At 54.6% G+C, this 26984-nt stretch overlaps 2 protein-coding genes across 2 annotated transcripts in view; one reads left to right on the forward strand and one right to left on the reverse strand.

Moving 5' to 3' along the window:
• The window catches only part of PKD1 (polycystin 1, transient receptor potential channel interacting), a 76127-nt gene extending 63341 nt beyond the window's left edge, over positions 1-12786 (forward strand). Inside the window, exons 30-46 of the mRNA XM_059484102.1 lie at positions 214-340; positions 920-1036; positions 1174-1223; positions 1380-1585; positions 2025-2124; positions 2651-2769; positions 3148-3350; positions 3816-4010; positions 4231-4370; positions 4928-5055; positions 5691-5856; positions 6430-6555; positions 6687-6861; positions 7288-7575; positions 7884-8018; positions 8280-8594; positions 8923-12786. Coding sequence (XP_059340085.1) covers positions 214-340; positions 920-1036; positions 1174-1223; positions 1380-1585; positions 2025-2124; positions 2651-2769; positions 3148-3350; positions 3816-4010; positions 4231-4370; positions 4928-5055; positions 5691-5856; positions 6430-6555; positions 6687-6861; positions 7288-7575; positions 7884-8018; positions 8280-8594; positions 8923-9462 — 3130 coding nt within the window. The 3' untranslated portion in view covers positions 9463-12786. The remainder of the gene's footprint in view (positions 1-213; positions 341-919; positions 1037-1173; positions 1224-1379; positions 1586-2024; positions 2125-2650; positions 2770-3147; positions 3351-3815; positions 4011-4230; positions 4371-4927; positions 5056-5690; positions 5857-6429; positions 6556-6686; positions 6862-7287; positions 7576-7883; positions 8019-8279; positions 8595-8922) is intronic.
• Positions 12787-13156: 370 nt separating this feature from the next.
• The window catches only part of TSC2 (TSC complex subunit 2), a 33284-nt gene continuing 19456 nt past the window's right edge, over positions 13157-26984 (reverse strand). Inside the window, exons 28-42 of the mRNA XM_059484831.1 lie at positions 26509-26661; positions 26251-26363; positions 25506-25727; positions 24264-24479; positions 22648-22716; positions 20430-20593; positions 18844-19328; positions 17903-17978; positions 17567-17653; positions 17139-17325; positions 16211-16350; positions 15930-16008; positions 15329-15420; positions 14979-15077; positions 13157-14414 (exon numbers count right to left, since the gene is read on the reverse strand). Of these exons, the coding sequence (XP_059340814.1) occupies positions 14247-14414; positions 14979-15077; positions 15329-15420; positions 15930-16008; positions 16211-16350; positions 17139-17325; positions 17567-17653; positions 17903-17978; positions 18844-19328; positions 20430-20593; positions 22648-22716; positions 24264-24479; positions 25506-25727; positions 26251-26363; positions 26509-26661 (2350 nt within the window). The 3' untranslated portion in view covers positions 13157-14246. The remainder of the gene's footprint in view (positions 14415-14978; positions 15078-15328; positions 15421-15929; positions 16009-16210; positions 16351-17138; positions 17326-17566; positions 17654-17902; positions 17979-18843; positions 19329-20429; positions 20594-22647; positions 22717-24263; positions 24480-25505; positions 25728-26250; positions 26364-26508; positions 26662-26984) is intronic.

Consider the following 26984-nt stretch of genomic DNA (forward strand, 5'->3'; position numbering starts at 1 on the left):
AAGAGCTTCCTTGCTTGGGTGTGCCCTCTCCATTCTGAGCACTCTGGGACCAGGACATGGATGATGGATGACCCAAACCAGCCTGATTTTGGTTTCCAGGCCCGTTTCCTTCTGTGCACATCTGGAATTCCTGGTTGTGCACTGTTGTCTGCTGTTTGCTTGCCGGGCAGCCCCAGGGCTGCTGCTGACCCTGTCTGTGCTCCCTCCCTGCAGCAACGTGGCCGTGTCCAGCCTGCTCCCTGTCAGTGTGGACACGGTGGCTGTGGGCCTGGTGTCCAGCGTGGTGGTGTACCCTCTCTACCTGGTCATTCTCTTTCTGTTCCGGATGGCTCGTGGCAAGGTAAGGAGGGGGGATGGCTGCAGGCTGCTCAGGTGGGTGGGAGGCACCAGGTTGAATTCTGCCTTTCCTGGGGCCTTTCTCCTCCAGCTGAGCTCTGCACTTGCCTGGTTGTGCTGCTCCAGGGCCAGACCCTTCCCTGGCCTCTGTCCCCTGAGCTCAGATCACTGCTGGCCTCTGTCAGTGCCCAGGCACCAAAAGACAGATTTTAGAAGCTGTTTAGGCACCCAAATGCCCGAGGCAGGAGCCAGGAGCTGCTCAGTGGAGCCTCTCTGATGCCTGCCCTGGGCAAAGCTCAGCTGGGCAGGAATTAGCTGGGGATTTATTTACCGACTAGTTAAGCACAATTAGCAGCCCCATTAAGTATTGCAGCCAGCTGCTTGGGGGCTGGTGAGCAGCTCATGGGGCTGATGCTGCTGAGAGCGCACAGGGAAAGCTCTCAGACTCGGGGCTTGTAGCTGGGACAGCCTGGGTGGCCCTGGCTGTGGCACGTGTGGTTGCAGGTGTCTGGGGGGCAGAGGAGATGGCATGTGGCTGGTCTCAGTGGCAGTGTCACCTCTGTGCCCCCTGTGTGCCCTGCAGGTCTCCATCAGCCACACCGTGACCCACTCAGACCAGCAGTCCCTGGAGATCGACAACTACCTGGACTCCTCAATCCTTGACAGCTCCTTCCCCACCTTCCCCGGGCTCCAGGCAGAGGTGAGTGCTTCCCTCCCCGCAGCTGGGCGGGCTCCTGGAGGGCTAGGAGCAGCTCAGTGACCCCTGGTGTTCCCAGCCACTGCTTTGACCAGGCACACACCTGTGTCCTGCTCCTGAAACCTTCCTGTTCCCCACAGGCCTTCTCTGAGCAAACCAAAACAGATCTGTTCCTGGAGGACTCCAAGAGGTGAGTGGGTTTCTGGAGATGGAGCAAGCAGGGCTCCAGTCTGTGCTTTGCTGGGCTGGGTTGGGCTTGGCTCCCACAGCTGTTTCTGCAGTCCCACCAGGTTCCTTTCCTCTGCTCCCCTCATTCCTGACTGTTCCCATTCCCATTTCCCCACAGCCTGGTGCCCTGGCCCTCCAGCGAGGCCCTGCTCAGCTGGCCAGACCTGCTGAGTGACCCCTCCATCATGGGCAACACCATCCAGAGGCTGAAGAGAGGCCGGGCCAGCCGCCACCTGGGGCTGGAGGCGCCCCTGGCCCCCGAGGAGGACACCCTGTCCCTGGGCATCCACCACCAGGGCCAGCCCCGCTACTTCTCAGCCTCAGGTGAGCCCCTGGCCCGGGCAGAGCTGCTGCATCAGCACTGGCTGCACCCCAGAGGGCAGGGCAGAGGGTTGTGTCTGCTTTTAGTCTGGAAAAACAGAAATCCTACTGGGCAGCAGAGTGGGAGCCAGGAGAGGTGTGTACCCATGGGAATGCTGCGAGCAGCCAGCACTGCCTCACTGGTTTCAAAGCCACAGGGTGGCCCTGAGGCTGTGGATGAGAACTTGGCCTTCTGAAGCAGCTCTGTCTGCCCAGCTCTGTGGGCGAGCTGGGATGGACAGGAGCTGGAGGACAGGGAGCAGGGGAGGGCTGTCCTGGGGGAAGGACATGGCTGTGACCCTCCTCCTCCTCTTCCTCGTCCCCAGCTCCAGCAGGTGCTGAGCCATGCCCTGGGGTGGTGCTGGGGACTGAGCTAAACCCTGTCTGTGCTCTCTCTTCCCAGATGAGGATCTGATCCGCCAGATCCTGGCAGATGGAGCCAGCGGCATCTCCCAGGACCTGGGGCCGTACATGAGGGCAGAAACAGATCTGATCTCAGGCCTGTGAGTGTCTGGGGAGCAGAGCCACATGGGGGCTGAGCTGAGCTGCCTTTGGGATGCTCTCACGGGTCACTCTGTCCCTGCTGGCCATGGCTCCTGCAGCCCCCACAGCCACAACTCACTGCCACCCTTCCAGGAGCCACCTGGAGCCTCCCCTAAGGCCACAGCTGTGTCTCCAGCAGTGTTGGGCACAGTGCTGGGATGAGGGCTCCCTTCGTGGCACTGATGGGAGGGAGAAGGGAATTCTCCCCAAATCCCTGTAGTGTTACCAAGCCCAGGATACCCTGCTGGGCACCCTGACCAGCACCCCCAGGGCTGGCAGCCCCCAGGCACTGCAGAGTGGCCAGCCAGGGGCGGGGAGGGACAGTCAGGCCCTGTCCATGAGACGCACAGCAGTGTTTGTGCCCTGGGACGTGTGTGATGTCCCAGCCCTGGTGCTGGCGCTGGCATTCAGCCCCCCTGGTGCCAGCCTGCTCAGCACAGGGCCAGCAGAGACACAGCTCTCAGCAGTTCCCCCTGTGCCTGGCAGGTCCAGCGTGTTTGGGGAGAAGGTGGAGGCTGTCATGATGCAGAGGCTGAACGACAAAGGGCAGAGCGTGGCACCTCCTGCCAGGGAAGTGAGCAGATCAGCCAAGTCCACCTGGACAGGTACCAGGGTGTGCCCTGGGGTGTGAGGGGACAGGGCCCATTCCGCACTACAGCTCTGTGGGGTAAATGGGAAATAAAACACAAAAAGAGCCTTGGGAAGGGCTGCTCCCTGCCTGGGATATCACTGCTCCTGTCAGCTTCTCTTGGAGCCTGGATCTCAGTGAGGCCTGGGCCAGCACCGTGCTGTGCCAGTGCCTGCGGTGTCCCTGGGGAGCTCTGCTCTGCTCCCTGCAGAATGCGTGGGCTGGTCCCTCCAAACCCTCCCGGGCTGGTGGCAGCTCTGTGCTGGGATGAGCGCTGAGCCCAGCCCCTCCTGTGCCCACGGGCCCTTCGCAGTGATGCTCACACCGCTCTCCCTGCTCCTCCTGCTGCCCCCAGTTGCAGAGCAGACGTTCAGGAAGCGCCTGCTCCCTCCCTGGTGCTCCCTGCTGGCTCATGGCATCAGCCTCCTGCTCCTGGCCGCCGCCGCGGGCGTCTCCGTGTGGATCGGGGTGGGCTTCTCCTCCAGCGTGGCCCTCATGTGGCTCATCTCAGGGATATTCAGCTTTCTGGCATCGTTCCTGGTCTGGGAGCCCCTGAAGGTGAGCGTGGCACGAGTGCACTGACCTGAGTGTGGGATTAACTTGTCCAGCTGCTGATCGCAGTCATGGAATTGATGAGGTTTGAAAAGCCCTTTAAAGTTACCAGGGCCTTCAAGCACCACCCCCGTGTTCACCACTAACCCATGTCCCCAAGTGCCACATCCATGTGGGTTTTGAGCACTTCCAGGCATGGTGAATCCACCACAGCCCCTTCCAATGCCTGACAAGGCCTTGCACAAAGAAATGGGGTCAGAGTGGGCACTGAATGGTCTCTCCCATCCCTGCATCCCTCAGGAAGGGTGGGATGTGGACACCAGAGGCAGGGCTGGTGGCAGGGCTGGTGGCAGGGCTGGTGGCACTTGGTTTTGCAGGTTCGGGTAGGAGCTGTGCCGTGCTGGCTGTGCCAAGGGAGCTGCTGCTGGTGGCCCAGCTCCCTGCAGGCTCAGCTCTCTCCCTGTGCCCCAGGTGCTGCTGGAAGCCCTCTATTTCTCCCTGGTTGCCAAGAGGCTGCACCCAGAGGAGGATGACACCTTGGTGGAGCAGCCCTGCGTGGAGCACGTGTCCGAGAGGATCAGCAAGGTCCGGCCCCCGCAGGGATTTGCCCTCTTCCAGGCCAAGGAGGAGGCCAGGAAGGTCAAGCTGCTGCACAGGATGCTCAAGGTGGGACATCTGCTGCTGCCTGGTGCCCAGGGCTCAGACACATCTGAGTGTGGGCCCTCCCAGTCATGCTGGGATGCTCTGAGTGCTTGGCTCCAGCTCCAGCCTCAGTTTCTCAGCCTCTGGGTCTGATCCAGTTGCATTGCCATTGAAAGCACTGCTCTGCTGCAGGATGGGGATCCAGCCCTTCCATGCCATCCCATTTTTACCCTTTGCTTCCCAGAATTTCCTCATCTACATGATGTTCTTGCTGGTGGTCCTGCTCACCAACTACGGGGATGCCTCCCGCACCAGCCGGGCCTTCCTCCTGCAGAGCTCCATCAAGCAGCAGCTGGGCAGCAACGACTTCCTGCTCATCAAGAGGTGCTGCCGGCCCCTGGGGGGGTCAGGGGGGTCGGCTCCTGGGCTTGTGCTCCACACTCTGTCCCTTAGGAGGTTCCTTGGTGCCCATGGGGAGCTGGGCACTCTGCAGCAGTGAGCAGCTCCTGTTTGTCTCTGTGGTTCTGCTGCTCCCCTGGAGAGCAGAGGGGCCTCTGGGGATTGAGAGGTTTCATTTCTCTGAGGTTTAGTGGTTTCCCCAGTGGGAAGGGGCTGTGGGAGCTGATGTTGATCTTTCTGGAGCTGCTCTAAAGCACAAGAGTTTCTCTGTCTCCAGAATTTACAGCCACAAGAGCCAGAAATGGCATCTTGGCCAGAGTCTGCCTTTCCTCACTCTGCACATGAGTTTAACTGGAATCAATATTCCCAGCTGATTTTCCACAGCCCTGGGAGCTCCCAGTAGCCTAGCCTGGCACTGGGATCGCTGGGCTGAGGCTGTGCCCCTGCAGAGCCCTGGGCTCTCAGTGCACATCAGTGTGGCTTGTTCATGCCCTAAAGCCCCTGGAACTTCGACTCAGCAATGTCACACCTTGCCCCTGCAGGTCGGATCAGTTCTGGGTGTGGATGTCCCAGGTGTTCCTCCCTTACCTGTACAACAATGGCTCTGGCCAGGAGAGCCACAGCACCACGCTGGGGACGGCCCGGCTGCGGCAGCTGCGCCTGCACGGAGGTACCAGGGAGGGAGGGCAGGGCAGGGAGGGTGGCACTGCTGTCACTCTGCCAGGTGACAGTCCTGCAGGGACAGCTCTGGGTGCAGTGGGGCTGAGGGAGGAGCACAGCTTGGGCAGGCAGTGGTTCTGCTCTGCACACATGAACTGGGACAGTGGATCATGGAATGGTTTGGGCTGGGAGGGACCTTAAAGTCCATCCAGGGACACCTAACACTTCCTGGCCTTGGGCACTGCCAGGGATCCAGGGGCAGCCACAGCTGCTCTGGGCACCCTGTGCCAGGCCTGCCCACCCTCCCAGGGAAGATTCCTTCCCAATATCCCATCTAACCCTGCCCTCTGGCAGTTTGAAGCCAGTGATGTATCCAGAGGTCAGGTCCCCGGTTACCCAAGGCCAGTTGGGATGTCTCTGTTTTCCTCCACTTGTACCCAGCTAATCCACTCTGACCTGGAGGCATGGCTGTATCATGACTCCTAAATTGGACATCTATTTTTATTATTTATATCCATCCTTTCCTGAATCCCTGACTTTGTGCATGCCCATTCCCTCACCCTGGGGCACTGGTGGGGATGGGTTTGGAAGGGTTGGGAGGGAAGCTGAGCTCCATGCTGGGCTCACAGGGTGGTCTCATTGCAGCTGAGTGCCAGCAGAGTGCCCAGGACATCCTGCAGGGCATGGGCAGTGCCCAGAGGAGCTGCACTGACCAGCACAGCTTTGCCACTGCTGACTATGGTGTGGGCTGGGAGAGCCCAGCCGGGAACGGGACGGCGGCGTGGGCACACTCAGCGCCCGACCTGGCAGGGTAAGGCTGCCCTGTCTGCTGCCCTGTCTGCTGCCAGCCCTGCTCCCAGCCCTGCTCCTCCTCCAGGGACCCTTGCACACCTCTCCAAGGTCTTTACAATGCCCTGAGTTGTTCCCAGCCCTCACCTCAGTCCCTGAGCCTGGCAAAGGGGGGATGGACACGGAAATTCTGAATGGCCTGAGCAGCTGCGTTGTGCTGTTCTGGGGCCCAGGGACGGGGGATCAACTCTGCTCCTTCCAGGGCACAGGCAGGGCAGGGGAAGCCAGCAGCCCAGATTTCTGCTCAAGGGGTGACAGCAGGTTGTCCTTCACCCTGGGCAGGACATAAATCACACTTGGTTTCTTCTCTAGTTTGTCCCCAGAGCCATCATCTCCATGCAGCTGTGGGCCACCACAGGGCTTGGGGCTCTTCTGGGCTTGGGAGCACTGAGGTGGATCAATGCACCCCTGTAATCTGTCCTGTGAAATAAATCCTGAGGGGCAGGGTCTGCATCTGCACACCACATCCTGGCCTGCCACGCAGGAGAGCAGCCAGTGTCCTTCAGCCTCACCCACAGCTCCTCTTCCTCTGCAGGATCTGGTACTGGGGCTACATCTCCTTCTACGACAGCAGTGGCTACGTGCAGGAGCTGGGCCCTTCCCTGGAGGAGAGCCGGGCTCAGCTGGAGTTCCTGCAGCAGCACACGTGGATCGACAACATGTGAGTGAGGCAGGGCAGGGAGAGTGTCCTGCTGCCACCTGGGCTCTCAGCAGTGCTGCTGGGGTGTCACAGGGCCACAGGACCCGTGTCCCCCCCAAGAGTGGCCCCTGAGCTGGTGCTGTGCCCTGCAGGAGCCGGGCAGTGTTTGTGGAGCTGCTGCAGTACAACCCCAGCGTGGACCTGCACGTGGCCCTGACCCTGCGCCTGGAGTTCCCTGGCGCCGGCCAGGCCATCGCCGCTGTCACCATCAGCCCCTTCCCCCTGCTGCGCCTCAGCACGGGGGTCACCCTGCAGCTGCTCATGATGGTCAGTGTGGGGCCTCCCCTGCACCCCCTGCCCTCTGCTGGGGGGCTCTGGGGACCCTCACCCAGCTGGGCACTGTGGGCTCGAGCTGCTCTGCCTGTCCCCACGTCTGTCACCCTGCCTGGGTGGGTGTCAGCAGAGCCCTCGTCCCCTGGGTGCTGCCACCCTGCCACAGGGCCACTGGGTCTGGGCACTGGGGGCCTTCAGCAGGGATTGGGGTGCTGGATGAGCGAGGAGGGCAGGGCAGGATGCAGGGGGTGCCCCAGGTATGCAGTGGTGGAACTTGGCCTGGTTTGGGGGGATTTTGCTGTCCTGGGTGCAGTACAGCAGTCAGGGCTTGTCCTCTCATCTCCTGTTACCTTCCCCACTCCTCTTCTCCTGGTCATGTCTCTATCACCTCTCCTGGTGACCTCTCTGTTCTTCCTCCAGGTGTTCCTCATGCTGTTTGTAGTTTACTTCGTGGTGTCAGAGTGTCTGGCCATCAAGAAGGAAGGCAGAGCCTACTTCACCCTGTGGGGCAACTACAGCCAGTGGCTCTTCATCCTGCTCACCACGTGCACGGTGCTGGTGCACCTCAGCCAGGCTACCCTGGCTGACCAGCAGTGGCTCAGGTACCTCAGCAACCGCAGGGGCTTCACCAACTTCTACCAGGTGGCCTTCCTCAGCTCTGTCTTCAGCAGCCTGGCCGCGTCCCTCCTCTTCCTCCTGACCGTGCAGGTACAGCGGGCTGGGGGAGCTGCACGTACCCGGGTGCTGGGTGCTTTGGCCCTGCTGTGCTTGTCACCCCTGCACAGCCCTGCCAGGGGAGGGGGTGGCAGGGAGGCCACTTGTGTCTGTGCTGGGCACTTTGAGTCTCTGAGCCCTTGATTCCCTTGGGGAATTCAGTCAGATGGTTCTGTCTGCAAGGAACCTGCAGGCTGGGGTGTTTGTGCAAGGAACCCTCTGCTGGGGTTTGGGTTTCTCACGTGTTTCTCACCCTTCCTGGGCTGGGGGTATGTCTGTAACTGCCTCCTCTCCCCTCCCAGGCTGCCCAGCAGCTGCGCTTTGTCCGGCAGTGGTCAGTGTTTGGGAAGACCTTCCAGAAGTCCGTGAAGGAGCTGATGGCTGCAGGGGTGGCCTTCGCCCTCCTCCTCCTGGCCTACGCCCAGCTCGGCTTCCTGGTAAGCACCTCTGTCCTCCTCCCTCACAGAGGGGTTGCTGGTGCTCCTGCTGCCCCTTTTCCCTGGCATGACATGAGCAAAGCCCCTGGGCCCCCTGGGCACTCTGTGCCCGTCCTGCCGCTGGCACCTTTGGCCAGGGGCTGTCCCTGCCCCAGCCCATTTGTGGGCCACCCCTCAGGACCCAGGTGGGAGGGCATATTGAAGGTCAGGAGAACACTTTGCTGTGCTCCCTTCTCACACATCTCCTCTGTCCCTCCACAGCTCTTCTCCTCCTCCTCCGAGTCCTTCCGCAGCGTGGGCAGCAGCCTCCTGCTGCTGCTGGCCCTGCTGCGGGGCAGCGCCAGCCTGCGGCCCTGCCTGCCCGAGGCCTCGGGGCTCTGCTGCCTCTTCTGCACCTCCTACGTGGTGCTGGAGGCGTGGGTCGTGCTGCGGCTGCTGGCGGTGGTGCTGATCCACAGCTACCGCGAGATGCACTTCGAGCTCTACCGGCCCGCCTTCGAGCCCCAGGACTATGAGATGGTCGAGCTGTTCATGCGCAGGCTCAAGATGTGGATGGGCTTCAGCAAAGCCAAGGAGGTGAGGCCAGCCTGGGGGCTCTGTGGAGAAGGGGCATGGTGGCACAGAGCAGCACCCGCCATCCTTAGCCTTTTCCTGCCTCTGGCTCCTTCCTGCAGATGGGTTTCTCTGGCAGGCAAGGGTAGGAGCAGTGGCCACCCCTGGGGGCCCAAGAGAGATGGGAACTGCACAGGCATCAGCTGCCCATTCTCAGCCCCACAGTCCCACGTGGCTTTGTCTGGGATCCAGCCCGTGCCTGTCACACCAGGAATGGCTGGAGCAGCCTTGGAGCTGTTTGGAGTGTTCCCCCTTCCTGCCGTAACGCTGCCCTTTCTCCTCTCCCCCCCAGTTCCGGCACAAGGTGAGGTTCGAGGGGATGGAGCCGCTGCCCTCGCGAGACTCCAGCGACTCCAAGTCCTTCCGTGGCCCCACTCCCAGCGCCGCCTCCGACAGCTCCAGGACCTCCACGTCCTCCAGCCAGCTGGACGGGCTGAGCCTGGTGCTGAGCGCCCGCGACAGCCTGGAGGTGGACGCCGACATCCAGCGGCTCCTCTCGCTCTTCGAGATGCTGCTGGTGCAGTTCGACCGCGTCAACCAGGTGACGGAGGACGTGTCCCGCATCGAGCACCTGCTCGAGTTCTCCCGCAGCCGCCGCGCCCGCAGGAGGCACCGCGGGCCCGAGGGGGGCCCGGAGCAGGGCCCGTCCCCGGAGGCGCCGGGCACGGAGCCGCTGTCGCCGCGCTGTGCCGGGGCCGTGCCCGTGCCCGGGCGGCTGCTGCGGGCCAGCCGCGGGGTCAGCGCGGCCGCGGGCACGGCGGGCAAGCCCTGCACGGCCAGGAGGAAAAGGCCCCTGCGGGCCAAGAACCGGGTGCACCCCACGGTCAAGTAACCGGGGTGCGGGAGCAATGCCCTGGCAGGGCTTTGTTGGGTGGGCTGTGCCTGCCCGGAGCTGCCGCGGCGGCTGGGCCGGCCGGGCACAGGGGGCTCCGGCCACGCCGCTGGCACGGCCACCGGCCCTCCAGAAACGGCCCCAGGGAGCGTTCCAGGGGGAGAGATGGATGGGGAGAAGGCCGAGCCTTTCCCCGGGGCGTGAGCAGGTGCAGGAGGTCCCTGCTGGCTCACAGGGTGTTCAACGGCCCCGGCTGCAACCGGCCACAGGTGGGACTGGGGTGGGCACAGGGGGACGGGATAAAGCTCCCCCCCTTCCCTGCTGGCTGTGCCAGGTGGGAAAGGGAAAGGAGAGCCCCAGGCCTTGAAGGTTTGAACCAAGTCTTGGATTTTTGTCGACCAGACGCACTGTGGAGGAAAGCGACAGCTTTCGAGAAGGTATTTAACCCTCCTTGTTTTTTAAGCATAAATAGATATATAGAGAAATGCTATCTACACCCAGAGCAGTTAATTTCCAGTATTGGCTACTTTTATCCTCCAGAAATTGGTACTATTATTTGTATTTAAAGAAATCCAATATTTAAAACAAAGGACATTGCAGCGAGCTGGGGACAAGAGACCCCTGGGCTGCCTCAGCCACCTCCGAGTGTGGGGTTCCCAAACTCCCATTGTGGGGTTCCCAACGTGCTGGTGTCACTGAGGTCCCCACCTGCCCTGTCCCCCCACTGTGGCCCCGGGGTGCAGGCGCCGCTGGCTGCTTGGCTTCTCTAACCCAAGGAATGTATTGCCCTAAGTATATGTATTTTTTTTTGGTTTACTTGTTCCTATGTACTGCCCAGCACTTTAAACAAGGCTTTCCTCGGCTACCAGTGACACGTGCGAGCTAAGAATGGGATAATATATCACAAAAGCAGTATTTTGTTTGTTTAAATCATAAACTGAAATGGGCAGGGAGGAGGGCAGCGCAGCCCCAGCTCGGGCAGCAGTGCCAGCGCCTTCCCTGAGCACAAAGGAGGCAGGTGGAGCCCTGAGGGAGTTTTTTTGGGCTCCCTTCAGCCCTGCCAGCTGGGATTCACCATGTGCTGGGCTACAGCTGCTGGGCTACAGCTGGCCTGTGCCATGGGGCCCCCCAGATCTCAGCCTGGGGGTGCCTGAAGCCCCCCAGGGGCTGCCTTGCCCTCCTTAGCCCCATTTCACCTTATGGCTATTGTAAGTAATTTATACGGGGTTTGTTTGGTTTTTAAATGTATATATTTTTGTATGTTTGCTATATTTTCATAGCATCGGTACCGTGTTTGAAACATGTAGATAGGAGACAGAACACTATTGTCAGAGTTATTTAAAGGATGTATTAAGTGCTTCTTCCTGGGAATGTCCCGTGTATATAAGGATTGGGTGTCTGTGTGTGTGTGGTGTGTGTGCTCTCCTGGGCTGGCTCGGGGCAGTGGCCACAGGTGGATGGGGAAGAGCCCCCAGTGGGCTCCTCTGTGTGTTCCAGAACCTGCTCCATGCTTTGGACAGTGAGATGGTGGAAGGAAGGATGAGGGGGCAGAGCTGCAGGGCAGGGGCCTTGGGTTCAGCTGCCTCTGGTGCTGGTGGGCCTGGAAGCACCTTCCCAGGGCAGGGAGACTTTTCCAGGTGGAGAGAGGGGGCTCCTAAAGCACTTCCATTGCTCCATGCCCTCCTGAGCCTCCCCTCCAGCCCCCAGCTGTGTTGGATACTTGTGAAGATTTCATTCCAGTGTCCCTGTGCTCCCCTGGCTGTGTGAGTCAGGGTGGCTGCAGGGGACACTGGCGGCTCTAAAGTGCCTTTGGGACAGGTCTGAGTTACCTGTGGAAAGCTCAGGTGCTGTGCAGGACGGATGTTGTGGAAAGGTTGCAGAGGGATGAGGGCAGGAGAAGACAAATGAGGTGGTGCTCGGTCAGCATGGAGGTGTTGGAGAGCAGGGAGCACAGAGAAGTGGAGTGCAGAGAGGGGAGAAATGCAATCCTGGTAACCAGGACAAGGGGAGAGAGGGCAGAGAGGGGCCCAGAAGGCAGGAGTGGGACAGGGAGGTGCCTGCAGCAGGCAGGAGGCTGAGCCCAGGGCTGGGACCAGGTGCTGGTCAGCTTTGTGCTCAGAAAAAACCCTGGTTTTCAAGCCACAGATAGAACACTATTTGCCTTGGGTTTTTTGTTCCTTTACCTTCCCAGGCAGCACAGCACGAGGCTCATGTCCATGACTCCTTTTTGGTGACAGGGCCAGTGCCATGTTCCCAGAGCAAGGCAGTAAGAGGAGCAGTGGTGAGGTGTCCCAGAGAGCTGGGATGTCCCCAGAGCCCACGCTGGAGTCTCTCCAGCTCCAAAGCTCCTTTCCCCACAGCCCTGCCCTGGCACAGCCCGTCTCACCTCTATGGAGCACCAGGGGTGTAGATTCAGCCACCCCACGGGCTCTGTGGGAATATTCAGTGATTGAAACGTCCCAAATAAACCAAGCAGGTCTTGGAAGTGTCTTGAAGAGCCAAAAAGTTCAATTCCTGATGGTCAGTTCTCAGCCGGAGTATCCTCATTAGAAGAGGTTGGGAGCAGGAGGGGCCAGCAGGTCCCAGATGTTTCCGAGCAGCCCTTCCTGAGCTAAGGGGCAGCTGGAACAAAGATGCTCCCCAAATCCATCTGGATTTTTGTTCCAAGTGCCTGTTCCCTGCCCTCTGTGTGTGTGTGGGTGTGACTCGGTGTGTGTGCCTTTCCCAAGTGCTCCTCCTGATGCCAGGGGAGCAGGAAGGGATCAGACAACTGCCCTACTTCCCTGAAGTACGGGGAGCAGCTGTGCCCCCACAGTCCCTGGAAAAGCCCAGCCCTGCGTGGTGGGCAGCACCCACAGCTTCCAGCACTCTCACTTCTGCTCCAGCAGCTCCTGTGCCGGCTCCAGCAGGGTCCCAGGCTCCCCTCCATGTCCCAGCTAAGGGGATTCAGCCATGGAGTTACACCCTCACAGCAATAACCTTGACTCAAAGCCCATCAATCCCCCTGAATGTATATTTTTGTGTCTAGTCACCGAGAGATGGTGTCTTATTTATTGCCTTGAATCTCACAGTGATGTATCAGGATCGAGCTGCTTAAATGAAAAATGAGACCCCCATCCATTCGTTCCAAGGGAGAGGGAGGGACTTCTGTAAGTGCCTTATTTTTTCTAATTTTTGTTTTTTTAAAAGAACAATGATTGTGACCAAAATGCCAACAGTGCCTGTCTGGTCAGCATTTCACTGCAAACAAAAATGGTGTATTTTGTAACTGTGGGGATGTTTCTTACAAAATGACAAAGTCAAATAAACACTTGACTGCTAAAACCTGGCTCAGGTGGTTTTGTCCTGCTCCAGCTGCTCCTCTCCACCCCACCCTCATTCTCTCTGCATGCTTAATTTTAATTAAGGTCTCCTGCACAGCACAAGACATTTCCTAAAATCCTCCAGCCTGTCAGGGCTGGTGTTAATGAATGAGCTCACCTGTGGTACTGGGGGTGGCACAAGGACAAAGCTGACAGAGTCCCCTCCCCAGCACAAAGGGAATATCCCAGTCCAGGACTGGAACACAGCCAGGAATCCGTGTGTCCAACACTGCGAGGGGTAGGGGGTGGTCCATGAGCAAACCAGGCTGGGAACTAAACCACGATAGGAGGAAGGATTTATATGGAACTTACCCAGGATATCAAGACCGCACTGATCAGACAAATATTTTATTTCCTGTATGACTCATAAACACTCAAACACAACGGACACTTGGTGTTCCCACACACCTGCACAGGTGAGGGCTGTCCCTCTGTCCCTCACCTGTCCCTTCACAGTCCCACTTTGTGCACATTGCACTTCATCTCCCTGCTGGCAGCCATTCCCACAGCCACGCTTCCCCCTCATGGAGCAAGCAGGAGATGAAGTTCTCACAGTATAGTCCAGCTTATGAGGTGCCTCCCAGTTGGGTGCTGTAGTGTCTGGTGCCCTCCTTGCCTCAGGATGGGCTGCAAGTCCCATTCCAGCTGTGCCCACCTGCCCTGGAAGCTCCAACTGAGCTGCTTCAGCCTCCCCTGAGAGCCTCCCTGTCAGGGAAGAGGCAAAACTCGTGGGGAGATGATGCCCAAGACTTGGCAGCAGTCAAAAAGGGATTTATCAGGTGCATGGGGATGGGTGAGACACCCCAGCATTCCTGCAGCCAGGGAAATTCTGCAGATGGCCAAAATGAAGACAAATCTTGGGAACTTAAGCAGCATTCTGAGCAAGAGAGAATGCAAATTAACTCTTTCCAGAGCTGGCAGCAGAATGAGTCAGAGCCTGAAGAGTCCAAGTGTTGACAGCCCTGAGATTCAGGGAGGAGCTGGGATTCTGGGGTGCTCAGAAATAGCAACTGGATTTTCAATACTTCATATTTAATTCCCAATAAAGTCCTCAAAAATGCCACAATTCCTGTACCTTCACATGAGGATCTGCAGAGGATCATCCTTTGTCTGCTTCCACCAGGAGCTGCTGTGGAAGGAGTCCAAGGAAAGGTTCTGCAGGGAATTTCCCAGCAGAGAAGCTTTGAAACAGCTCAAATCAAACCAAACACAGTGGGTTGGTCCTCTGGGAGCTTCTGCTGGGAATCCAGTGTCATCCTCAGGGGCACTCAAAGCTCCTGGCAGGTTCACTGCCAAGTCCACATGCAAGGAGCAGCCAGGCTGTGCCTCCAATCCCTGTGTCCATGCAGGTGCAGGGATCAGCAGGCAGGGAACACAATTCCATGGCCCCAGTGTCCCTGCAGGGACACCCTGAGCCTGGCCCTACACAAACTCAGTGAAGTCATCCACGGAGGAGATCAGCCTCTTCCTCTGCCCCGTCTCGTAGCTGGGAGGGGGGTCCTGGGGCATCTGGGGAGGGGGCTTTGTGGGGGCAGAGGGGTGCAGCTGCAGGGGAAGGCCAGGGCTCTGGTACTGTGTCTCTTCACGGAGCTGAAAGGCAACAGAGAGCAGGTGAGCTCCATTCTCTCCAAAATTCTTCCAAATCTCCATCTGGGCAGGGCAGGTTACCAGGACACTGTGGCAGTGCCACTCTGTGTCCAGGTATGGGACACCAGGAGGAATTTCCCCATGGGAAGGGTGGTCAAGCACTGGAAGGGGCTGCCCAGGGAGGTTCGGAGTCCTCAGCCCTGGAGGTGCCCAAGGAATTCCTGGAGGTGGCAATCTCTAGGCTGGGGACAAGGTGGGCATTGGACATCCATTGGACTCAATGGGTTTGGAGGGCTTTTCCAATATCAGTGATTCTGGGATTCCAGGATAAAGCTTCCCAAAGCCCTTACTGCCAGTGAAACTGTTTGACATTGCCACACTTGAACTGGATGATCCTTAAGGTCCCTTCCAACCCAAACTCTGTGATTCCATGACCAGCTGGATTCTAAGCTCTGTACACACAGCCCCCCTGTCACTCTGCCAGCTCTGACAGCTGGTTTCACCTGCCTCAGCTGCAGGCAGAGGCTCAGTCCAGCCCAGTCCCACCCTCAGGGCAGCTGCACTCACCCGGTGCCGCAGCCTCTTGATGTGGCGCAGCCTCGCGATCCATTTGGAGGGGTAGGTGTCCGTGGGGTTGGATCTGCTGTGGTGGACCTGGGAAGCCATCTGGGATGGGAAGGGTGGGGAGAAGCAGGGAAAGAGAGGAGCCACATTAATGTAACCTCAACAATAAAATTCATCAAATTTTTCAGAGCAGTTTGACAGCAACTGCAATCAGCACTGAGTTAGGACTGCTCAGGTGCCAACTCTGGCTTCAAGGTCAAGTGGAAAAGTTGTTTCTTTGCTTTAGCAGGCCCTGCCTGTTTCCCTGGAAGCTGGTGATGGGCCAAGAAGCTCAGGGAGCTGGGGGTACTCACGTTGGCATGCAGGGCCATCTGACGGGCCACAAAGGGCAGGTTCTTGTCAGAGATGATCTTGGCAACACTCGTGTCCACCAGACCCTCCATGTCTTTAGTTTAAAGGAATAAGAAAAAAATATTGTAAGACAGTTAAGAAGCAAAAGGTTGCCAGTAACTAAATATCTAAGTCAAATAAACCTGAGGAATTGTATCAACCAAGTACCCACAACCTCCACAGCTCCCGCTCTAACAGAACCTGCTCTGCAGTTTAACACAACTGGCTCTCAAATCCTGGCTGCTCCATAAAGGTTTGGGGAGAGCCTGTGAGCTCTCACATGAGCCAAGTGTGGCCAGAAACACCTTTGGTAAAACACCTGCACCAGCACTGCTGAACCCCCCATGTCCTCCAGCATTCCAAAGACCTGCTGGAGGGAGGGATCTGCTCTGCTGCTGGCACTGGGTCCTGGGCTTGAACACAGCATGAGCAATCCAGAGAGGGTACGTGAGCAGGGCAAACCCAGATCTAACTGGGCAAACTGGTTCCAGAGAGTTTCTCCTGGAAGTTTTAACTTTTACAACGCAAACCCCCAGCACAGCAAAGGCTGAGGTTCACTCCCACCTTTCCGGCACTGCAGCGTCACCAGGTTACAGTCGTAGTCCAGGGGGGTGATGATCACATGCACAAAATTGAACTGCCCCTGAGGAGAAGCCAATGCACCAGTCAGAAACATTTCCCTGGCAGCATCATGGTTTGAGAATGCCATGAACACACAGCAGTGAACCCACCACAGCCAACAGCTCCCCCCATAATCCCCACACAGCTTTTAGGGTAACACCCACACACATGAGGGTACAACCCTGTGCTCCTGCTGTAACACACCCACGAGGAAAATCCCCTACCTTTATTGTGCCCAGCTTGAAATCCTCTCCAGAATCGTTGTAAACAATGGAAACAAAATCATTCCCCAGGTGCCTCTTCTTGTCACAGCGGTATTTATCCAAATCCTTTGTGGGCATCAGAGTAGCAATGTGGAAAATGGCTGGAGAGGGAACACACAGATCCTTAGGCTGGGCTGGGAAAGCAGCAATGGTTACATGCCAATAATAAAAATACAAACTGTGCTCCTTCAGTAGGTTTGTCCCCGTTTGTGACAGCTGAATCCAGTCCCACTGGATGCTCCAGCACTCTCTGGAGCATGGAGTGAAGCAGCCAGTGGGAAGGACCACAGCAGCACAGGGAGGAGACCCTGGTTAGGGAGGAAAGAGGCAAAAGAGCTTAAACCAGAACTTGCCCTAACTGACCCTGCAGAGCCCCAGGAGGAACTGGACTCCATGTGATGAGCAAAGAGCTGTGCTGAAAAATTTGGGAAGTTCACCATATCCTGCTGGATCCTGGATGATTTCTGCACTGCTTGGTGCTGCAGGAGCTGGGTGACACTGCAGCGACACCCTCTGCTCTGAAATACTCTTCAGTGAAACACAGCAAAACTGACACCACCCTCAGTGAAGAGCTTTTACAGCAGCTGGGGACAGCAGCTAAATCTGCAAACCAAACCCTGCCAGCCTTTAAAGAGCTGATAATTTCACAGATTTACAGAGCAGATCTTTTCACAGAGCACAGTGTTTTATAGAGCAGACCATTATAAACTGGTGTGATGTTTTTTTGTTCAGTAAGGCAGGTATGTTTCGGCCTGAGCTTTCTCACATGGCTTGCAGAGCTACCAGAGAGAACAGGAGGGGATCAGAGCCCAGCACATTCTCCTGGGAAGGAACAGTGAGGATGCAGGTCAGTTAAGGTGAGGAGACACAAACCATCCCTCCAGCCCACCTTGCATGATGTCATCGTGCCAGCAGTAGGTGAACTGCCCATCCTCCCCACACACGTCCAGGCCACCCAGGTAGATCTTGTCAGGCTGGCAGTCCTTGAGCTCGATGAGCTTGCCCAGGCCCGTGAGGAACTCGGTGTAGCGGTAGGAGCCGTGCTCGTTGGACAGGATGGCGATCTCGTTGTTGCTCTGGGACACAGGGACATGCCACGTGTCACACTCAGTGCCAGCAGCACTGCACCAGCACCAGAGACCCTTCCTGGGATCAGGTGACTGCCCCCACAGAAGGGTTTCATTTTTAGCACAGGAAATTAAGGAAAAGGAAGGCTGCTGCAGGAGCAGGGCGCATCCCACAGCTGGAGCAGGGAAACCCCACAGCTGGAGTGGTTCCTAACACCCCACAAGGATCCAGACCCCTACACACACTCACCTGGCCCTCCCCAACGTAGAGCACTGCAATCTTGTGTGTGTCATAGGATGGGATCTGATCCAGGAGCTGCACCGACCTCTCAAACGTCTGCAACCAAACCAGAGACCCCACCTGAGCAGCCTGAGAGGTGCCTCCCAACCAAAACCATCCCAGCATTCTGCCAGCTTTAAACAATCCCCTCCACAACCCCAATACAGAGATCTCCCACCTGTGGCACTGCTGGTAGGAAACACCTTTAAACTACAGCACCTGAGCTGGATATTTGTAATTATCATCTGCATTCCAAGAAAATTACGAGGTTAAAAAAATTAAGGATTTATACAACTCCTTGCCTACCTCATTTGGCAACAAGAGGGGTTTGTTGTTTTCATCACCAAAGAAGGGGGAGTGGTACAACTGTAAAAACACAAAGCTGGAGGAGAGAAGGAGGGAAAAGTCTGTTACCATAAAAAATAATGTCAGTTTTGATCTGTTGGAGGTAAGAACGTTATGTACAGCAGAAAAAATGGGAGGAATTAAAATGCTAACAGGGTATTATTCATCTTTTAGAGACACTCTGAGTGCCTGGACTACCTGCAGTTTGCAACAGACCCCTGTCAGAAGAACAATGCTGCGTCAAACAGCAGCAGCCACACAAATTCCCTGCTCAAAGGCAGGGAATGGAGGAGCAGGAATGCCCTCCACAGCTCTGGGGACATTTCTAGGCTCTCAGACACATGATTGTGCAGACATTTGCATTTTACCTGCCCTCAATCAGATGAAAATTGTCTCATCATGCAATTCTGGACAGCTAACAATACCCAGGTTCTATTGCAACCCTTCTTTTCTTTCTTCTTAGGATTTTGCACATTCTATTTGTCAAAATGCAAAACTAGCAATCCACATCATTCACAGCAAAATTAACTCTGTGTAACCTATGGTCAAACCACAGCCCCTAATTAAGTACATTAAGAACAGGAGGAAACTACCCATCTATTTCTTTCACCATTTTGGAGCTCTGTCTCCTAATCCCTAAATTCATTTCATGGTAGTGTGCTCAACAGGTCTGTATCAGCTCCTGAATAAAGCAGGAGCTTTATTCAGACTAGCACAGGAGTGGCATTCAGGTGGCATGGGCTACTTAGCTCCATATACCACAAATTTTTAGTCACAGAAGTGTTTATGGAGAATAATTTGTTTATTTTAAGAGGTGAGAATTTGAATGATTAATTATTTAATGGGATACTGTACAGCCCCCCGAAGGAGCCGTGATGGAGCATCAGGGGCTCTGCACCCACCTGGGGTTTATCCCAGGGACTTTCTCCGTGTTGGACGCCGCTGCCCTGCCCTTGAAGGCGTCTCTGTCGATCCTCTTGCCCCTCCTGGACGGGGCAGAGTCGGAGATGGTGTAGCCCCGCGGCCGGTGGCCCGAGGGCGAGCGGGGCGAGGTGACACCCGCGGTGCCGCCGCCCTGCCCGGCGGCCCGGCCGTCCTCGGCCCGGCCCGGCCATCCGCCCAGGCCTTCCCCTTCCAGGTTCCCCGACTGGGATTTGGATTTCACTTCCGTGCTCAGCCTCCGCGGCACCTCCCGCCCGTTGGCGTCCTTGAGCACCTCCTGCAGCGTCTGCAGCTCCGGCGAGGAGCTGGACTTGCTGAGGGGCTGTGAGGGCTGGAAGGAGAGCTCCTCCAGCGCGCGGCCCTCCTCACGCCCGATGGGGATCCCGCCCTCACACAGCTCCTCCGAGCGCAGCGACTTCTCCTCCTGGCTGGACGTGGAGGAGGACTGGGGGGGAAAAAAAATAAAATAAACAAACAAAAAAAAAAAAAAAAAAAAAAAAAAAAAAACCAAAAAAAAAAAAAAAAAGAGAGAAAATATTAACAGTTTTCATGCAATCAGAGAACGCCCGAACGGTTTGCGTTGGGATAGACCTGAATGCTCTTTGAAAAATGCGTATTTTATGACTGGCATTTCGCAAATATTGAATTGAATATTATACGTGTTGTGTTAGAAAGTAATGCTGCATTGATTCTCTTAAATAGTGTGTTAAATATAGTTTTGGGTTATAACAAAATATTAAAATAGAAACTAGGCTATGCAGAGTACTTTTTTAAAAGAAAGGACTTGCAGTGAGATAGCAGCCACAGGACATATCAATCTTTCAGCAAAAAAGAATTTATTGCCCTCTTTCAAAAGAAACGAACTTCTTCCCGCCTTGAAGGCACTGTTAGGATTTAGAGGAAGAAGCTGACACTGACCAGACAGAATCCTGTACTTGAATGGAATTTATGCATCATGTATGAGGTGTATGAATATGCAACAGGCTGTTGTTTTTAAGGGTTAATCCTCTGTTAACCTGGAGCCTTTTTTGGGCTTGTGCTGCCCAGAAAAAGGTACCCAGATGTCCATAACTCTTTGTCTCTATTGCCTCATATTTTCCTAATTAAAAATCTCCAAATTATTATTACTCTAATTGTATTACTATTTTTACAACCATTTTACTACTATTAAACTTTTAAAATTTTAAAAACAAGTGATTGGCATTTTTCACACCATGGCTGCTCCAAGCCCCAACGTCCAACCTGGCCTTGGGCACTGCCAGGGATCCATGGCAGCCACAGCTGCTCTGGGCACCTGTGCCAGGGCCTGCCCACCCACCCTCACAGGGCCCGATTCCCTCCTTCTCCTGACAGCCAGAATAAAAGATGACAACAGCAAGGCTCAAGGCACACCAACACTTCCAAGGAAAGGTGTTTGGGAGTCCTTGATAAATGAGGATTTTCCCCTGAACGCCCCCAGCGCCATCAGCGATCAGTTCCTGAGGGCGCCATGAGGGAGCCCATGGCCAATCCCCCCCTGGCTGTCTCACCCTGGGCCTGTCCTTACCCTGCTGTACGAGTCCTGCGCTTTTCCAAACCTCTCCTCGCTCAGCACGTGCTCGGAACACGAGGTCTCGGCGTCCTCGCTCTCGGGGGACTCGGCGGGGGACTCGGCCTCCCTGAGCTCCATGTCCATGCCCGGGCTGCCCTCCTCCAGCACCACGGCCGATTCTAGGGAGACACGGGCACGGCAGCTGAGAGAGGGACACGGGGACAGGCCCCCATCTCTCCTCTCCTCTCCTCTCAAGCACCAGCCTTTTCCCTAAGGGATCTCAACGGAAGGCCATGCCCAGTGAGTGCCCTGGCATCTCTTGGCACGTCAGACTCGCTCCTGGCTGCCCTTTTTGCAGGGAATAAATCACCTCTCCCTCACAGCCTGCCTTTTGGGCCAAGGAAGCGCAGCTGTTTTTTCCAATTTGTTGCTGATGGACAACAGGGCATGGGATGAGGAAACGGGACCTTGGACGTGGGTTACCAGGACAGACAGGAACTACAGAGGTGTAGGAAAGTACGGGATAAAAGCTCACTGGAGACATCAGCTCTCAAAGGGAGCTTTCCTTGTACTGAAATGCAACGCTCCCAAGCCTCGAGGCCTACAAGGAGATCAGAAATTTTCCTAGGAGCCATTTCCTTGCAGTTTGGCAGCTTTCCTAGAACATCTCAGGAGAAGCAGAACAATTCAGCCCTGAACATGTGTGGAAGGACGAGAGCAGGGGTGACAGGGGCACCGGTGGCATCTGCTCACACACACAGAGAGTGGAACCACACTGACAAAAAAGTTCCATGGAAGCCCTGCCTACGTGGAGGATTTAACCTTGGATCTACTCCAGGCACTGACCACAGGGATGAGTCTGACCAAAGGCTCCTCCTGGCCTTGCTTTTTGTCCTGAGGAAAAGGCTGGAGAACAGGAGGCTTCCCATTATGCACACAAGGGACTGGAAGACCAATCTGAAAGGCCCAAGATTTGTTTTCCAAAATAATAACGATAAAAGTAATAAAACCAAAAAATTAGCACACACAAAAAGTATAAAGAAAATCAGCAAAATTAAAAAAAAATATACAAAGAAAAAAAAATCACTAAAGCAGCTTTTCCTGGATTGATTTCAGCTCGCAGGACCAAAGTTATTTCAAAGAAGCAATTAAGAGTTAGCATTGCACACACAAACCTTCTAAAAATACAAAACAAACCAAAAGGAACCAAAACAACGTGCTGATCTGGTTAGCTGTCCAAGCCAGAACACACCTGCAGATACCCAGTGCTGCCAAGCTCCCCTCCTACACCACTGCCAAGATTGCTGGTGCTTTGAAACAGCCCAAGCACTAATTATTCCTTAGGTGGGAAGAGAATAACAGGAACAGGGGGAAGTACAGAAAAATATTGAACTGCAGCAGCTTTGTGTTGCTTTGAGAGGCCTCTGACAGCAGCCAGCAGCAGCTCAGAACACCCCACTGCTCTGCTGGGAGCTTTCCAGTGAAGGAAAGAGGCAGAAAGACATTTGAACCCTCTAATTAAAATCACAAAGCATTGCAGGTTATCAAAGCAATGCAGGTGTTGTGCTCATAAAGTGTGTAATTTGATCTCCACTTCATTTAATTATGAAATAAATTTTACTGAAATGGAGAAAGATTTGACGTTATTGTAGAGCTTCTGAAAGGTAAAATTTAGCAGATTTTCTGCTGAAATATATTTCTTTTTTTATTTAAAAAGCTCTTAACCAGGCTCCATGCTGGCTGAACATTATCCATATATGAAATCTATACATATTATCAGCTGCTTTTATCTTTCTGTGCCCAATTCTGGCAGATCCCTGTGGGCTGAGCAGCTCCAAGGGGAGCCTGTCCTGCAGCACACGCTGCTCTCCTCACAGCTGGGAGCTTTTCCACTGGGCACAACACAAAGCCAATTGGAAAATGAAGCTGCAAATGAAGGATTAATTAACCCAGCCACGTTTTGACAGGTCATTTAACACTGGCCTCATGACTCACAAGCCACCCCAGCTAAAAGTTGCTTTGAGGAACTGTCTGCACTTGCAAATGTTGGATCTGGCTTGGACTTCTTCATGCTAGTCAAGATCCCATTTGTTGAGAGTGATGAGACTGGGGACAGACAGGAGACATGGAAGGGGAAAATGAGGAATGAGGGATACATTTTCTATGAATCAGAGGTGTTCTTCTATGGCAATACTGTTTGGTTGGTTTTTTCCTTAAAGATATATAAATATACCTGCCCAGGATATGCTCCTGTGCAACTTCCCTTGACAACTGGACTGGTACATGGAAGAGAAAGAGGCCACTGCAAAGGGAAATCAAGTGAGCAGCTACATCAAAAGGAAGGAGAGACTATATGAAAAAAATATAAAAAAATTAAAAAGCACAGAGTTTAAAATGTAACCAAGAGCCTAGTTTAAAACAAACAAATAAATAAATGAAACAAAGGAAAGAACAAGCTGGGATAAGCTCACCAGATGCCAAAGGGATACTTTAAGGGCACGAGGTCTCAACACGAATAAGGAGGAATAAACACATCCAACAGTGCAGGCTCCAACTGCTCCCTTTGCAGAATGCATTTTGTCAGGTTTAAGAACAGAAAATCCCTTCCTGATATCCCAGCACACACAGGAAACCAGGCTGAGCCCTTCCTGACCTGCACAAGGTCACTTTTAAACCCACAGAAGACTCTGAAAAATCTGGGTAGAGACCCACAGAGGTTTAACCTCTAAAGGGGCAGAACAGGCATGTGACAGTGGGACTGCAAAACTTCTTCCAGTCACTGCCCAGCCAGCTCCAGCAAGTCTGGTTAACAAGGATGGGGCCCAAATGACTCCAAGACTGGCACAGGAGTGGCATTCAGGTGGCATGGGTTCAGCTCTCCACTTAGCTCCACATACCACAAATTTTTAGAGTCACAAAAGTGTTTACGGAGAATAATTTTTTTGTTTGTTTGTAAGAGGTGATAATTTGATTTTGGCTCCAATTTTGTGTTTACATGTTCTAAAACACTAAAACACACCCTGCCCTGCTTAAAAGAAAGCTGAAAACTGGCATTTTAACCAGATTTCCAGACAATCCATCCCATTTTCCCCAGCAAAGCCTGGTCTGCTGGTACCACTGCTCAATTCTGATGGTGCCTGCAGTACTCAGAGCCTCAGTGTTGGATATCACTGGTAAGAGCTCGAGCAGGGACTGCAGAAAGCTTTAAAAACTGCAGCTGTTGGTCAACACCAATCTCCCAACATTAACAAGTTTTTAAGAGGAACTAGCACCACATTAAATAGAGTGAAAATCCTTGGCCACTGTGTTAAATCAAGCCAGCAAATGAAACTCAAGTGGTTCAACTGCAGGCTGAACAGTCCTTTCCAGAGGTGGGTAAATCCAAGAGGATTTGCATTCTGCTGTAAAAGCCAGAGGCAGCCCACTCCTCCTGGCTGCCAAGGGCTGGGACAGGCCATGCCCCAGGAAGCTGCAGCTCCAAGTGCCCGACACAGACTCCCAAACTGAAGACAAATGGAAATGGAAACACTGCATGGAAAGATCCATCCACAAGTGGGATGCCCAGATCAGCCCCAAACAAGTGGGAGAGGGAACAGATCCATGACTTTGTTCATTTTCATTTGGGGAACACACCAACCACGCGACTCCTCCAGAGCAGCTCCGTTACTCCCCAGCCTCCTGCTCCCCCACACGCCAGCAGAAGCAAAGAGGAAGGGAATTTTTCCCTTCTAGGGACAAGAACCGCTTGCCTTTCTCAGTGCTGGCCCCCCTGACACTCCCAGGTGCTGTGGCAGCCCCGCAGGGACCCAGCAGAGCCCGGAGCTGGCCCGCCCTGCCCGCAGCCCCCACCTGTGTTGGAGCGCTGCAGCAGCGAGGGCTTGGCCGTGCCCGTGGCCAGGCTGGAGGAGGGCACGGACAGGGATTTGTACAGAGCCGTCTCCCGGTGCTCCTTGAAGCGCTCTGCGGCCATCAGGGCGTTGGAGAGCTCCTGCAGGGGCATGTTGTTGATGTCTGAGGAGAACGGGCTCAGCGGGTTCTCCAGGCTCATCAGCCAGCTCGTGTTGCCTGCACCAGACAAGGGGGGAAGTGTCACAGACATCTTTTCATGGAAAATCCTTTCCTTAGGATTTTTCCTCCTGGGAAGCCGGAGGCCTCAGGAACAAAATGTAAACAATGGTTATCTGCTGCTGTGGAATGCAACAGGTAGACCTTTGATTAGCTCATCTTAGATATTTGTAATTAATGGCCAATCACAGTCAGCTGGCTCAGACAGAGAGCTGAGCCACAAACCTTTGTTATCATTCCTTTCTATTCTTAGCTTACCCAGCCTTCTGATGAAACCTTTTCTTCTATTCTTTTAATATAGTTTTAATGTAATATATATAATAAAATAATAAATCAAGCCTTCTGAAAAATGGAGTCAGATCCTTAACATAGACCCCTGTGAACACAGTCACAAGGAAGTGGTCAGTACTTCCAGCTCTCCCAGCTCCTGTTGGAAATGCTCACATTGTTCTGGAATACGCAGGTAAAAAATCCAAACAGAGCAAGTTCTGGGTTCTTCACCAGAATAACTCAATTAATTTGCTACTGCAAGTGCTCTGCACTTCACCCCAAGCTCCTCAAAACCCACCCTGGTAACTCACTGCTACAGCAGATTCCCAAAGCCATCCAAAACACTCAGGTGTCCTAATTAAGACCAGGTCAGTTATTTTCTCATGAAACAGCTTTCACTTGAAACAGACAATTCCTGTTAATCTCGTGGAACACATTGGTGTTCAAGCATTTTGACCTTGAACAGGTTGTTGTTCCTTTCCTAAGAGCAAACACAACTGAGCTGCCCAGACTTGTGGCTGCCCCTGCATCCCTGGCAGTGCCCAGGCCAGGCTGGACAGGGCTGGGAGCACCCTGGGACAGTGGACGGTGTCCCTGCCATGGCAGGGGTGGCACTGGATGGAACCCATCCCATGGTTCTACAGTTTCAAAAGGCAGTAAGCCATAAACAGATTCATTTACAACTAAATGTGGATTTTTCTCCTTCCCCCAGGCTCTGGTCTCTCCCCAGGATCCAGCCCACACTCAGGTACCCACCTGTGGGCCTGCGCACCAGGATCTCTGCCCAGCCCTGGGTCAGCAGGGGCACGTAGGCAGCCAAGTTGGCCTTTTCCTTCTGCAGGGCAGTCTGTGGAGCAGGACTGGCCTTGTCTGGGCGGGCTGCAGCAGGAGCAGGGCCCTGTGTCCCTTGGGATGTTGAGCCACTGGGAAAGTGGGAGGCTGAGCTGTCTAAGGCACCAACACGTAAGGCATGACCACCTGGCAGGACAGACACAGTTCAAGGGAGAGACATGCTTAGTTAGCCCCAAAAGTATCTCAGGAATGAGGCTTTTAACCTCTTCTATCAGCTGCATACACAATATACTGGTTTTATTTCCCTTGTCATTACAATTATTATTGTTACTACTATTTCATTTTAATTATTAAACTTGCCCTTCTCTCAATTCACAAATTTTCTTACTTTTCCCCTTCCAACTCTCTCCTCCATCTCCCTGTAGGGGACAAAGTGAGCACCTGGGTGGGGCTCAGCAGCCAGCTGGGGCTAAACCACAAAGAGAATTTGATGTTCCATGTGTTCTTTATAAACCAGTTTATGTGATTACCAAAGGTCTCCTGCAAAGAGAGGGGAGCAGGAGGAGCCCCACCACACCTGAAGCCAACAGCTCCTGCTACCTGCTCCTCATTAAACACCAGACAGCTCCAAATCTCCAATTAGCTCAGACACAGGAGGCACCCAGACCTTCAAGCTGTGGCAGGGAGAGAGCCCAGGATGGGAACTCACCCGACATGGATCGGACTCTGTTGCGGGAGCTCCTGCAAACCTGCTGCCCAGGCTGGGATTCCAGCTTGGCTGGAGCCTCCTTGGTCTGTCTCACTTGCAAAACAGGGTCTGAGCTGTAGGAAAGGAGATACTGGTGATGTTGAGGGAGGAATCAGGCGTGCTGGACAAATAAAACATTCCTCTTATGCTACAAAGATTTAGCAGTGGTTTAGGTGACTTTGTCAGGTGGAGATTTCCAGAAATGGGAGCAACACCTACCTTGATTCTGGGGTGCTCTGGAATTCTCCAGAGTCCAGGCCAAGCAGGGACCTTGTTCCTGTTCCAACACTTGTAGTGATGGTCACCAGCTTGTTACCAACCAGCCAGGTCTTGGTCCTTCCTCCAGCCAGCAGAAACTCCCCCACGGGAGACCTGGAAGCACATTTGGGATGAAGATTCCTCAGGAGGCAGAGAACAGAGCTGGTGCCATTAACCATGCAGGAGGTGCTGCCTGCTCTCCTTGACACAGCATTTGTGCCACCCCCCCTGGCTGCCCACATCCCTGTTATCCATCAGGATGATGGATGAGCTGCTGCAGCACACGGGGATTATCCTGCAAGGACAGGGAGCAAAGCCCTGCTCCAGTGGATTTGACAGAACCACAGAATGGTTTGGGTTGGGAAGAACCTTAAAGTCCACCCAGTAACACCCCCCGCCATGGCAGGGACACTTTCCACCATCCCAGGCTGCTCCAA

The sequence above is a fragment of the Ammospiza nelsoni genome, chromosome 17, assembly GCF_027579445.1.
Source record: "Ammospiza nelsoni isolate bAmmNel1 chromosome 17, bAmmNel1.pri, whole genome shotgun sequence".
NCBI classification, from domain to species: domain Eukaryota; kingdom Metazoa; phylum Chordata; class Aves; order Passeriformes; family Passerellidae; genus Ammospiza; species Ammospiza nelsoni.